Here is a 13,676-nt window from a genome sequence, read left to right as displayed (position 1 = left end):
GCTAGCGAATTTCTCGGCATGGTTGCTAAACGTTCCGCTAGAGTTGTAATGGCTTTTCTTGTCGCGAGTAAATTTTGAACACCTGTTGCTAAGATGCTAACAGTTGCTATGCTAACGTATAGCAAGCTAAGGGAGCGAACATTTGCAAAGCTAGCGAATTTCTCGGCATGGTTCGTTCATGGTTGCTAAACGTTCAGCTAGAGTTGTAATGGCTTTTCTTGTCGCAGGCAAATTTTGAACACCTGTTGCTAAGATGCTAACAGTTGCTATGCTAACGTATATAGCAAGCTAAGAGAGCGAACGTTTGCAAAGCTAGCGAATTTCTCGTCAGGGTTCGTTCAAGGTCGCTAAGCGTTTGCTCAGCGTTCGCCCCGAGTTCTAATAGCTTTTTCTTGTTGCGAGCCAATTTTGAACATGTTTAATGGCTCCTCCTCGTTTGGTCGACCAACAAAAGCTGCATGAAAATGGCGAAGTGAGCAAAGTTCAGTCGCATGAACAAGGATTTTTTTTATTTTTGCCTGCGTTGGCAAACTGTTTCCCAAGAGAATTGATTTGATGCTAACATGCTAACTATCTGGAAGAAGAAAAAAACACGATCAAAAGATTGTGCTCAAAAATGTGTGTAGCGCTTGGCCGCAAAAGATGAACCGCCTAAAACAGGGAGGACCATAAAACACCAACACCAAGAGCACGTACGCAATCGCGAAACCGCGTCACATGAATGGATCTTTATTTTTTTATCTTCTCCGGGCAGATTTCGGCTTCATGTTCGAGAGCTCGCCGGGCGGCAACCTGGGCTGGGAGCCCGACATCAAGCTGACGGACGAAATGGTGATGATCATGGGCGGCAAGATGGAGGCCACGCCCTTCAAGTGGTTCATGGAGATGTGCGTGCGAGGCTACCTGGCCGTACGGTAGGAAAAACGCTCGCCGGGCGCCTCGCCGGGGGCGCAACGCTCGTCTTGACCTTGCCATGTGCCCGTCGTCAGTCCCTACATGGACGCCGTGGTGTCCCTGGTCACGCTCATGCTGGACACGGGGCTGCCGTGCTTCCGGGGACAAACCATCAAACTCCTCAAGTGAGTCGCCGTCACGTCACATTTTTCGCAACTCGTGTCCGAAAAGTGGCTCAAAGATCCAAAGGGACGAACGAGCTCCTCTGCGCCGGCAGCCATGTTGTTTGTGTAAGCGGTGACAAATTGAAATTGAACTCAATATTGTGTTTTTGTCTCCCAATCAGAGGCCGCTTTAATCCTCAGATGAGCGAGAAAGAAGCGGCGGCGTTCATCATCAAGGTCATCCAAAGCTGCTTCCTCAGCAGCAGGTACGAGCTAATGCTAACACGTCACCTTGTTATTATTATTATTATTGCAGAGTTGGAATTGATTTGTTCATTTTTTTATTGTGTTTATCGCTCTCAATTAACACGAAACCATTTATTTTGTTTTGATTTATATTTATTTATATTTTAATTGCTACAATTAATAATAAATGGCATCAATTAAAAGATGAATAATAGAATAGAATAATGAATAATTGTTTTATGTTTTTTAACCTAATCTACAAATTAATTTATAATATTTACTCCATAAATTAATCCAGTTTCCCTCCTAAAATGGAGTCATTTAAATGTTACACTATTTTTTTCTATTAGTTTTTATTTATGCATCAGTTTAGCTCGTGAAACAATTGGTAATCGATTTATTTTTAGTATTAAATAAAAATACATTTGTTTTATTAAATACTTTAATTATAAATAATAGAAGGAAATACTATATTATCATACAAACATAACTTCCATAACTTCATCTATGATTCAATTTCTAATATTTGTTGCATTTTGCCTATTTTCCTAAAATTGGTTAATTACAATGAATTTAATCATTTTAATGTTTTTTGGGTTTTTTTGCATTTATTTGGCCAATTAAATCATTGGTTAACTGATTGTCATTTCATTGGAATGAACAATTATACATAGTAAATACCTCATTTTAACATTTAAAAAAAGATTATTACACATCCAGCTTTTTAACTTTTTTGAATACATCATTTTGTATTGATCTTCTTTTTTTTTTGTTGAAAATCAAAAAGGTTTGCTCGAACCCATTTCCTGTTGCTTTGCTTCCCCCGTGCAGGAGCAAGACGTACGACATGCTGCAATACTACCAGAACCAAATTCCGTACTGAGCACGCGTCCTGCAGCAATCGCACCCTTTCAATATTTCCAAGCGATTTGAAATCACCCTTTAAGTGTTTGCCATCATCATCATCATCATCATCATCATCATCATCATCATCATCACTCCAGTGCACTTTATTTCTTGTAGTATTCAGAGATGACCACCAAACCGTCTGCAGTGTTTTTCAATGTTTTGAAGCGTGTACGTTACATCATAACAAATATTTGTGTGTGCGTGTTATTTATCAGGCCACGAGGACAAATCATCATTGATATGTGTGACATTCCGGAGCGGCCCTAGTGCATTCTGGGAAAGTTGGACTTGTTTTTGTTGACTTTTTTTTTACCTATGTGTGCTTAGCCCCGTGACTTCCAACCGTTTTGAGCCAAGACGCATATTGTACATTAGAAAATCTCAAGTTTTAGTCACCCTTTTTTTTAAAAAATGATTATTTATTAATAATATTGAGGGGGGGAAAATTCACCCCCCTAAAAATGGTAATAATGACTTAGATTAATAGTTCATGCCACAAACTATCCCAAAACACTAATTATCATTTCAAACTGATATGAAAACATTAAAGGACTACAAAAATGAACGTTTTTATAATCCACAGCCGTGCGGTTTTTAGTACAGTTCAGTCGTATTTAGCTTTTAAGTGCTATACAATAAAAGTACCGCTCGACATTATTTATTTCAGGTAAGTCATCATTTTCAGACCAATTAAGTCAAATTAGATAACGTGTGTGTGTGTATCTTGTTTATATTGTATTTAATAAGATACAAAATGGTTGGGAATCACTGGTCTAACTTTTCTTTTGGCCCACTTTGTCGCAAACGTAGCGTCACGGCTAACAAGCGTAGCGTGCGCGCGTTGGACCACTTTGGAAACGTTCCTTCAACGTGTGTCGTGTGACGACTTTTCAGAGCTTAAAACAAATAAAGAAAAGAAAAGCCATGTTTTACTTGAGGCGAGCGACCCTCGATATGCAAAAAAATATCCACGTGCTGGTTCGAGCTTGCCGGTTTTGTTGTGAATCTTGTTTGTGCTTTGGTGACGTGACGTCCCTCACATCTGTCAACCCCCACGCGCTGCTTCAACATGCAATTTGTTTACACCTACGCAGATTTCCCAATTGACAAACGCATCCGCCGTGGCTTGTCAACGTTTATGTCCGTAAATTTCATCCGAGAATTTTTTTTTCTCCAATGTTTGTTGTCAAGAACATGTGCTGATTTCAATATTAAAAAAAAGCCACATCGAAGTCTTTCCACAAGCTTCTTTCATTATTCTACAGAACCCTTTGTTGGAATGACACTCTTTGCTTTCCGCGTGTTCGTTTTGTTCCGGGTAGAGAGAATGTTGATTTTCTGAATACAGACTGGAGATCGGTGAACAGTTCCTTCGAAGGATTTATTTCTACAGAATATTCCGGACACAAGCAAGTTTACAGACAATTGGCTGCAGTCCTCTCGCAAGTGTCAAGATCGCTGAATTTACAATATTCTTATACTATCTCGAAGGGCGGTGCCACCAAACCCCCCCCCCCCCCCTTTTCTCCCCCCCCAGCCAAGACAGACTTTTACAGCATTCAATACACATTGACAGATGGCCTTTTGATGTGGAAATATAGTAGCTCTCAGACCTGACGTCACCTAGCATAAGATAAAATTTACAAAGAAATCATATTAACACATTTGCTTGAACCCCAGACAAATGGCCCGTTGGTGTGGGAATAGAGGAAGCCCTGCAGACATTCCGTCACCTGAAGACATTATTCAAACACTCGCCAAGCTTTACTGAGGAAATCTAAACAGTTATGACTAAATCTGGGCAGAAGACTCTCAGCACCTTCCAGACACATGCCCTGTTGTGACATCACACTATGGCTCATTTACATAACCCCGCCCCCACCACAGCGAGTTTCTCAGCCAATGACTTAGTAGCAAGGCAGAGTGAAATTCAGAGCAAAATAATCACTTTCATTCACGCACAAGCTGAAGCCCGAAAGGTCAACAAAGCTGCGTTAGCTAACAACGCAGCAACATTAGCTTTCCATAATAGCTTCGCAGTTGGTGATGGGTATTTATGATTTGTCATTTGGTGGCTTGGTGAGGAAATGTTGCGGGCATAACGCAATTTCATCTCTACCGGCGCTAGCTTTTAGCACAATGAGAACGTTAGCTTCTTATAAACAGCCCTTGATTGCTTCGTCAAGTTGTTGGTGGCTTGTTCCTAACTAAAACATATTTTTCACTTGTAACAACATTTACAAGTCAATACGTTTACTTTTAGTCTTGAGTATTTCTACCACCTCCTTATTTACTTAAGGATTCTTGACTCATTTTGCCATTTTTAGCTGTAAGAAGATAATATTTTGTCTATACGTAATATATCTATACATACATATAAATAATATTCCTAATGTTTAATGTACAATTAATAAAAAATAAATAAACGCACAGTTTGGCACTTGAAGGAAATTGGTAACGGCCAACATCACATGACCAAAGCCAGAAAACAGGTGAGCCGTGATTGGTCGTTGCACGTTTCCTCAGCACCCGGGAAGTCATTTTCAGTCGACAGCAAGTGACAAAATATGTTTTTATGAATTGTACACGGAAAATAATGACGTTACCATCGATTATAAACCAAATCGAAACTTTTTAACTGCTGAAAATGGCTGAGTCAATTAGGCTGTCAGTTATTTGTGTTCAAATGTGTAAGAAACTACTTAAGTCCATTTTATTTGTATTTACTTCCCACCACTTCCCAAAGTGTCCATTTGACTTACGGGTACTTCCGGTATATGAGACAGGTACACTGCGGCGCGGTGCGGTGACGTCACAGGGATGGGCAGGTGGTCACGTGGTGTGGTGGGGGGGTGAACAGCTCTACGGTGTCGCACCGGAAACTTTCTGTCATGAAGAAGAGCAACAGGAGGAGAAAAAAAAGAGACAAGAAGACAAGACGGTAGGCGAACTTTTGACCGGTTCCGATGAGCTTCGGTTCGGTATCGGGCGAAAATGGAAAGTTAACTTGACGAAGGTGAAGCCAGCTAGCTAGCCAGGAAGTGCACCTCGCGCCGAGCAAACCGGTCAAACGGGACACGAAGCGGACGAGTTCACCATTAAAGTGTTTTTACTTTTGGGTTCAACAATGTTTGCGCGTGGGAAAGTTCTCACACAACTTGTGTTTTTCTACTTAGTTTGTTTCTGTCGAGTGTAAACATCTCACGCAAGTTACTGGAACACAATGTAACAATTTGTTACAGTATAAATGTACATTTTCGAGTCTCGAAAGTCAACACTTTTCGTCCCAAACGACGTTTAAAAAAAATGATGCGTTCGCGAACCCCAAGATTGTCGTAAAAATGTTGAGCCTCGCTCATATTCTGGAGTTGGATTTTATTCATGATATAGTTTCGGCTTCCTTGTTGTGTGTGTTTAAATGGTTGCAATTTGACTTCTTTATTCACGAGTTACAATCCTGATACGTGATTTGGGAACGTAAGTTACGTCATCATTGATGTTGCAGCGCTTCCAAAACGTTGAGAAATAAATCGCTGATCCTTTCAGTCCCTCACTCGCGAAAATATTTGAATACATTTGGTAAATTGAACTCATCATTTTGGCTTCCTCGTTGTCTTAAAAAAAAAAAAAAGTATCTGTATGTTGGTCTCTGTACCACTTGTTTGTATTTATTATTTACTTTTTTTGTTTTTTTTATTTCATGTGGTGTGTTTTGATTTTAGTGCTATATTAAATAAAGTTGTGAATTGGAATCGTTGACATTTTACATATTTATTCTCGAGTGACAATCCTACTGAAAAATTGTAGTCATTATTTTTTAAAATGATGCGTTTGCAAGCCTCGACAATGTTGTAAAAAAATATATAAAATAATCCCTCGCTCTCGCTAACATATTGTTTGGCTTCCTCGTCCTTATTTTAATTATTGTCATTTTACGTCTTCATTATCCCGCTAAGAAACTGCTATCCCCGGTATTAGCTCATATGTGTGGTTTGCCCGGAGAGCCAATCAGGACGCGCCAGGAAGTGCTGATTGCTGCTGCTGCTGTTTGTGTCCAGGTGATAATCGGCGTCACTCGAACGAGCTCGGCTTGCGGCAGGTGGTCAATGTAAGTGCTGACGAGACGAGTGACTGCGTGTCAGCGAGGTATTGAACACCATTTCCAATTTTTTGAAACTCCTCCTCCTCCTCCTCCTCATCATCATCAGCGGGTGTTCTGATTGGCTGACCGCAGTGTCTCTCCGCGCCCGCCGCCTGCTGGCCGGGAGACGCACTGTGGACGCGGCTAGCATGAAGGATTCTGGGTAACTTCTGGTTTCTCGCTCCTGCGTTCTGAGGCTTTCTCTTCTGTGGTGACTTTTCGCTTTGCCAATGCCGGGAAAAAAATGGAAACATTTGGTGTCGATGGTCGCGCTACATTTGAATTTCCCGATTTCTTGCTAACGTCGCTAACTCTTTGCGTGCGTGTGTGCGTGTGCGTCAGGGCCCCCCAGCATCCTGATGTTCAATGGTGACGAGTACCTGGGCCGCACTGAGCATGTCCGCCAGGCGCCGCACTACGACCAGGTCCCGCCGGGCACGTTGCCCCGGGACGAGCCGCACCCGCTGAGCGCCCAGTCGGCGCCCTACTTCGCCCTCAGCGCCGACCCGTTCCCGCCGCCGCCTCTGCCCGACCAGCCTCCCATCGGACCCGACTACAACAGCGACGGGTACGCCCGACAAATTCTAAAAGTTTTATGGTTAATTGATTATTTTGGTGGGGTTTTTTTTCTTTCAAATTTATTTTACTTGTTTGTTTAAGCTTTGTGATGCGAGCCAAATTTCGAGTAACATTTTGAGTGAAATGAGGAAATACTAAACCAGTTTTAATTTATGCTTTCCATGAAATTACCCGCCATTCTGGGTTAATTCACGTAAAAAAAATTTTTTCCCCAAATTCCGCAGTTTCTAATGGCAAGAAGTCGACACGCGTTAAGTGAACCCAAATATATTTGGCTTTCCCGTTATTGTACGTCATTGATTCAAACATGCAGTAAAATCGTCGCTCGCATTTGCTGACACCCATGTCACTCACCAGGCTAGGCCCCGCCTTTAAAAGCCAAACACACTCAAAGTTACAGGTGTTACAGTTTGGGACACGAGGAAGACGACCGCAACTGAACAAAAGTAGTACCTGCATGATCTATTTTTATCCGAATATTTGATTCTAAAATAAATCTTACTTACATGCACTACATTATGTTTAATAATGTAAAATCAATTATTGTCCAATTAATCGATAGAATTTGGTAGAATACTAAATACCAAAAATATTCAATAGGTGCAGCCTTCGAAATATGAAGATGGCGACCCCAGGTGGGCAAAAGTAATACCTGCACCTCACATTTATGTTGTTGCCTTAAATAAGTAAATTTTCATCCGATTAGTCGATGGAATCATTTATGCTAAAAATATTCGCTAGCTTTGAGTAAAGAAAACATGATTTGTGTCAATTAGAGCTGTCAAAGTTAATCGATTAATCGACAAGCAATCGATCACCAAATTAATCGACAACTATTATAATAATCGAGTAATCGTTTGGACACATTTTCCATCTAAAATTGTCCAAATCCTCTGATTTCAGCATATCGGCAGTAATTGTTGATTTCTGTCGTCCTTCACGAAAGAAGACTGATTGTTGTCTGTGTTTAATCAAAATCAATCAATAATTTGACTGTATTGAAACAATACCGGAACCGGTAACACCACAACATCAATTTTTACAATCGTTATACGAATATGAAGTATGAAATCAACACCAATCACTGGTTAATTAATTAATAATTAGGGAATAAATGCTTTTTGTGCAAAATTAAAATGATTCCGATGAGTCGATTGAATAATTGATCATTAATGTATTCTAAAAATAATGGATAGTGACGGCAATCGCGACTTCATTGTTTGAACTCGCCGTTTGCAGCCGCAGCGAGGGCGCCGCCACCGAGCAGGACCCGGAACTGGACCCGGCCCTAGACATCAAACCGGTGCACCGCTTCATCCCCGACTCGTGGAAGAACTTCTTCCGGGCCAGCGATCGCAGCAGCAAAAAGGGGGCGTGGCCCGAGCCCTCCGCGCCGTCATGTAACAACAACAACAGCACAAGCGAGGGCGTGCGTTGCTCGCCCCCCCGCACGCCGTCCGTCCCCGGGTCCTACAGCAGTTACAACTCGGCCAAGGAGCTGCTGGAGCTGGGCGAGTCGGCGTCGGACCGCACGTACCGCACGGCGCTGACTTACAGCGAGCGCGTGGAGGAGTACCAACAGCGCTACGCCTACATGAAGTCGTGGGCGGGGCTTCTGAGGATTCTGGGCTGCGTGGAGCTGCTGCTGGGTGCCGCCGTCTTCGCCTGCGTCTGCGCCTACATCCACAAGGACAACCAGTGGTTCAACGCGTTCGGCTACTCGGCGCCGGGCGGCGCCTTCGGCGGCGGTTTCCTCGGCGGCGCCGGCGGCGGCTCGGGCGGCGTCGCCTACACGGGTCCCATGACGCCCTTTGTGCTGGTGGTGGCCGGCCTGGCCTGGCTGGTGACCGTCATCGTGCTGGTGCTGGGCATGACCATGTACTACCGCACCATCCTGCTGGACTCCCCCTGGTGGCCGCTCACAGAGTTTGTCATCAACCTGGCGCTCGCTCTGTTCTACATGGCCGCAGGTAGGACGCTCGCAAAAAATAATAATAATACGCACACACCAACAATCACGACAAAAATTCTTTCCCCAACTGCTCCCACCCGTGGGGGATTTTTTTCAGGCTGAGGGGAATTCATTCGATTTTTATTTAAGCTTGCAATTTGTGCAGAAATTGCGCGGCAATGCTGAAAGCTGAATGCTAAGCTAAATGCTTATGAAGGCACTTGGAAGATAAATGAGGTGAAAATGACAAAGTAAAAGTAGTTGGAAGATCAATGAAGAACACTTGAACCCGGGTGGTGAGAATTTTTGAAGCAAGTGTGTGAAAAGAGCGACTATGCTCGTCAGTTGGTATACAAGCACAGCCCTTAGCATAATTGCCATGAATGTATTTGCAATGTGCGGTGGGATTCGAACCTGCGACCTTCTAGTTAGCGGGACTTGGAAAAAGTTCCGTGTCAGTCCCGTTGAAAATGAATGAGCAAGTCAATTGGACGTTTTGTTTTCTCCGCAAAAAAGTGAGGAGAATAAAAATCCCAATTACAATCAGCCTTTTTGGATAACGGGTCAAATTGACCCGGGAACCCAAATGGTGAAGTGGGTTAAATAGATCCCAATGCATAATTAGGTGCCGCTCATTGTTGGTTGTGAAACACGACAAAGCTCTTGACTCAGTGCCAGAGTGCAAGAAGCCCCTCCTGTTTTGTTGCGGGTCATATTGACCCGTTGTAAGATTTCTCGCTTCATAAAGTAGGAATCGGTCTTAAGTATCTGTTTTGTTTTCCTGCTTCTCACACTCTTTAGATGACGGCCAAATTGAGCCGGGAACGCGAAGGCCGACGAATCCGATGTTTCAAGTGGGTTCGATACAAATGTAGAATTAGCTAACGCTAGTTGTTAGCGCTGACACGCTACAAAGCTCTTGACTTGGCGTCATGTTATGTCGTGGGTCAAATTGTGCCGCTGCAAAATATTTGTCGTTTAAGTCGTATAATAAGTACAATTATTCATGAAATGGGGAATAATGAAATGGCAGTCGGGTCAAATTGACCCGGGAAGTCAAATCGGATGAAGCCGTCCAATTTTGTCAACTTTCAGCATGTCGCCATTTTTTACAAGTTCATTTATGACTTGCATTCTGCAGATCACTTTTCCGAAGCAGATATTTAGCAGTCATGTTTCGTTTTTATTAAAAATTCTAATGTGACTTTTTTTGCCCGAATGTTGTTGATTTGATTCAAATCATTACGGTTACAAAATAAACATGCAAACAGAACATCCAACAAAAGTCCCACGCATAATTTGTCTTCTCTTGCTAAGATGTTTTTATTTTTTCAATGCGACACGGCATTTGTCGTCTGCCCCCCCCCCCCCCCCCCATTCAGGCATCGTGTACGTGCGCGACACCACGCGCGGCGGCCTGTGCTCCTTCCCGGTGTTCACCAGCGGCTTGGGCGGCGGCTTCTGCAGGACGGAGGCGGGGCAGACGGCCGCCATCATCTTCCTCTTCCTCAACATGCTCATCTACCTGATCGGCGCGGGCGTCAGCCTCAAGCTGTGGCGCCACGAAGCCGCGCGCCGATACCGCCAGAGCAACCTGCACGAGGTCCCGGCGCCGGCCGCCTTCAAACCCCGACTCGCGCTTGAAACCCCAACTTGAAACCTTAAGCCAGGCTCGAGACCAAAATCTAAAATCTGAACTTTTGCTTGAATGCCTCATTTGAAATTCGAACCCAAGTTTGAAACCCTCATTTGAAACCCTAACCTTATTTGAAACTCTACTTTGAAAATGTGTGATCCTTGCTTGAAACTGAAACTTGAAACCTTCAACCAGGCTTGAAACCACAAAATAGTTTGAAAGCCGAAAGATGGCTTCTCGCCCAAATTTGATGCAGTAAAGCCAGATTGAAAGCCTTGCTTCGAACCCGCATTCGAAGCCCTAACTATCATTTCAAAGCCCAACTTTTTTGAAATGAAAAATGTCTTGCTCGCTTCATTTGAAAGCCTGACTTTGGTTTGAAAGCAACATTTCAACCCTGAATTGAAACCTTCAACTCAAACCCCGATTCGAAGCTCCAACTCGTACTTGAAACTCATTTCAAAGCCCAACTTGTTTTTTTAAACGGCAGCTTCGAATCATGACTCCTACTTTGAAAGCATCATTTGAATTGCTAGTTTTTGCTTGAACCCAAAGTTTGAAGCCCAAATTGAAAACCCAAACCCTAATTTGCAACCCTAGAACTGGATTTGAAACCCTAATCCAGGACTGAATGGCTCCTTTCAAACCGTAACACGATGACCTCGTAACCTGTTGTTGCGGCCATTTTGGTGACCTTAGCTTAGCCTAACTTTGGTTCTCTGCAATATTCTTGATTGTGAGGCCGCATTGAAGCAGTTAACATTTTCAGGTGTTGTTTTTTTTCTTTCAGATGCAGCAGTCCGAGTTTGTAGCGGCGCAGTCGCCGGTGAGCGTGACCCCCCCCCCCCCCCCAACCCTCCGCCTGCCGCCGAGAAGCCAACCGGGGTTCGGCCGGCCAGTTGAATGTGACCCATTTCTTTTGTTCGCCAGCTGGTCCCCGCCGGCGCTCCGGGGGGCGCCAAAAACCCCCGACAGGAGTCGTCGCTGGCGTCCGTCCCGGACGCGCCCATCGCGGTGGCCCCCAAGATCCTGCAGGGGGCCATACCGTCCGGACACATCCCCAAGCCCGTCATCGTGCCGGACTACATCGCGTGAGACGGACGCATTTTCATTTTCAAGTCTCGAACATCAAATGACTCGATAACTATTGAAGTCATCGAGTCATTGTTTGGAGACGGGTTTTTTTATGAAAAATTGTCCAAATCGTATCATTTCAACATATCTGATTTCTGGAGTCGTTCATCATCTGTTTCATCAAAATAAAAAATATATAACAAAATACATATATAACAAAATAATAATAATAATAATAATAAAATGATATCCATCCATCCATTTTCTTAACCGCTTGCCCTCACAAGGGTCGCGGGGTGCTGGAGCCTATCCCAGCTGGAATCGGGCAGTAGGCGGGGGTACACCCTCAACTGCTTGCCAATAAAATTAGACGTACATCATGAAAATAAAATAATCATCATTTTAGAAGGCAGCCAATCACAGGAAACGGGAAACAAATGCTTTTGTAATACACTTTCACGCATAATTAACTTTCATCTGATTGGTCGATTAGTCCATTGAAAATATTTGATATTTGGGTTGGGCGACACGAATCAAACCAAAAAAATCGAATCATTCAGGAAGATTACGATTTTAATTGACTTGAATCTTTTTTTTTAAAAAAAAGAGCAAACTTTCTTTTTTTTCCGTTTCATTTATTCAAAAATAATTCCTGTGCAAAATTCAGCCAACAATAATGAAAACTGATTCTAAATCACTTCACATTCATAATTTGTGCTTCATTTCATAGTTGTTGCCCGCAACTCGCAATAACATCTGGATGGAACAGAATATCATCATAATAATAATAATAATAATTAATAATTCCCTTTCACATTTTCAAAATCTGGATGCATGAATGCTATTTATTGGCGAGCCGCGGTGACAGCGCTAACCCTAAGCAGGACGCGCGTCCCTCCGCCAACAGGAAGTACCCGACCATCCGCGCGGACGAGGAGCGCGACCAGTACCGCGCCGTCTTCAACGACCAGTACGCCGAGTACAAAGAGCTGCACGCCGACGTGCAGGCGGCGTGCAGGAAGTTCGACGAGATGGACGGCTTGATGCGCAGCCTCCCGCAGCAGCCCGGCAGCCAGATGGTGAGCCGGCCGGCCCGGCGCCGCCGCGTCCTTCCGCTTCCCGTTTGCCCCCCCCCGTCGCGTGACGCCGCCGTTTTCTTTGCTCTGGTCTTTTTTGGACAGGAAGCGGATCGCATCGGCAGGATCCTTCAGGACTTCCAGAGGAAGAGAAACGTGAGTGTGTGTTTGCGCGCGCCGGCTCTCGCGGGTCTCTGACGCCTTTGTTGCGGCGGGGCAGGACCCGACGTTCCTGGAGAAGAAGGAGCGCTGCGACTACCTGAAGAGCAAGCTGTCGCACATCAAGCAGAAGATTCAGGAGTACGACAAAGTCATGGAGTGGAACGACGGCTACGACTAAAACCTTTGCCGGCGTCCGGCGGGGCCGAGCGGCAGACGTTCCGTCGCTCCGTTTTGTTCGACCATTTCACGCACACGCATCGGACACGCTAACTTCATGTTGATGCGCTCGCGACTGCGTCCCCGCCTTGAGAACATCTGGCGACGACGCCTTCGCTTCTTGGCAACGTGCTCATCGCACTCGTTGATCCTCCGCCGGATGATGGGATGAAAACCAGTTGACATTTTTATGGAAATATTTTACATGACTTCTAAAGTGATTTTTTTAACATGAGCTCCACAAATGTGATGATTTGATTCTTTTCTGTCCTGCATATGAAGCTCAGTTTTCTTCTTTTTTGTTTTTATACGTGATGACGTGAGTCTCGAAGTGCGTCTTCTGCCCGGATTTAGTCATGACTGTACAACTTCCGCTATTCCTCAAATGAGCTTTGTTCTGTGTCCGGATGGCGTCCGTGAACGTTATGGCGTACGTGCGGTCAACTTTGTTGAACTGTTTACTGGAAACTTTGTCGTACCGCCCGTCAAGATAGTAGAAGAATGTTGTAAGTTCTCTGTAACTTCGCCGTTGTCTGTAACTGTAATTTGTGCCCGGAATATTCTGTAGAAATAAAAGCTTTGGAAGAACTGTTCGTCGTCTCCAGCCTGTCTTCACAAAACCAACATT

The 13,676-nt window shown here is 44.1% G+C and overlaps 2 protein-coding genes across 5 annotated transcripts in view; both read left to right on the top strand.

Annotated features, from left to right (window-relative positions):
* Nucleotides 1-3,450, top strand: part of pi4kaa (phosphatidylinositol 4-kinase, catalytic, alpha a) — a 29,789-nt gene extending 26,339 nt beyond the window's left edge. For both annotated transcript variants that reach the window (XM_086096040.1, XM_086096039.1), the window contains exons 50-53: nucleotides 755-914; nucleotides 990-1,079; nucleotides 1,241-1,324; nucleotides 2,136-3,450. In XM_086096040.1, coding sequence (XP_085952166.1) covers nucleotides 755-914; nucleotides 990-1,079; nucleotides 1,241-1,324; nucleotides 2,136-2,187 — 386 coding nt within the window. In that variant the 3' untranslated portion in view covers nucleotides 2,188-3,450. The remainder of the gene's footprint in view (nucleotides 1-754; nucleotides 915-989; nucleotides 1,080-1,240; nucleotides 1,325-2,135) is intronic.
* Nucleotides 3,451-5,025: 1,575 nt separating this feature from the next.
* On the top strand, nucleotides 5,026-13,641 carry marveld2a (MARVEL domain containing 2a). Of its 3 annotated transcripts, XM_086097585.1 has the most exons (11): nucleotides 5,026-5,154; nucleotides 6,272-6,321; nucleotides 6,422-6,517; nucleotides 6,697-6,922; nucleotides 8,173-8,903; nucleotides 10,267-10,487; nucleotides 11,311-11,346; nucleotides 11,451-11,611; nucleotides 12,502-12,673; nucleotides 12,776-12,826; nucleotides 12,891-13,641. In XM_086097585.1, the coding sequence occupies exons 4-11, from the start codon at nucleotides 6,714-6,716 to the stop codon at nucleotides 13,008-13,010; spliced, it is 1,701 nt and encodes a 566-aa protein (XP_085953711.1). In that variant the 5' UTR covers nucleotides 5,026-5,154; nucleotides 6,272-6,321; nucleotides 6,422-6,517; nucleotides 6,697-6,713; the 3' UTR covers nucleotides 13,011-13,641. The 3 variants fall into 3 exon arrangements, with proteins under 3 accessions (XP_085953711.1, XP_085953712.1, XP_085953710.1); XM_086097586.1 differs by lacking the exon at nucleotides 6,422-6,517; XM_086097584.1 differs by lacking the exon at nucleotides 6,422-6,517 and having other exon boundaries at nucleotides 6,272-6,359.
* Nucleotides 13,642-13,676: the final 35 nt, after the last annotated feature.

The sequence above is a fragment of the Leptonotus elevatus genome, chromosome 15 (assembly GCF_054856555.1).
Source record: "Leptonotus elevatus isolate MCC_2025b chromosome 15, RoL_Lele_1.0, whole genome shotgun sequence".
Lineage (NCBI taxonomy): Eukaryota > Metazoa > Chordata > Actinopteri > Syngnathiformes > Syngnathidae > Leptonotus > Leptonotus elevatus.
This window is presented reverse-complemented; position numbering and strand designations above follow the sequence as displayed.

What these genes read in the sequence shown, in the direction of transcription:
- marveld2a (XM_086097586.1), top strand. Translation starts at nt 6,714, where the DNA reads ATGTTCAATGGTGACGAGTACCTGGGCCGCACTGAGCATGTCCGCCAG. An exon ending in TTGTAGCGGCGCAGTCGCCG is followed by an intron (nt 11,347 to 11,450) that starts GTGAGCGTGACC and finishes TTTGTTCGCCAG; the next exon opens with CTGGTCCCCGCCGGCGCTCC. An exon ending in ATCGTGCCGGACTACATCGC is followed by an intron (nt 11,612 to 12,501) that starts GTGAGACGGACG and finishes CTCCGCCAACAG; the next exon opens with GAAGTACCCGACCATCCGCG.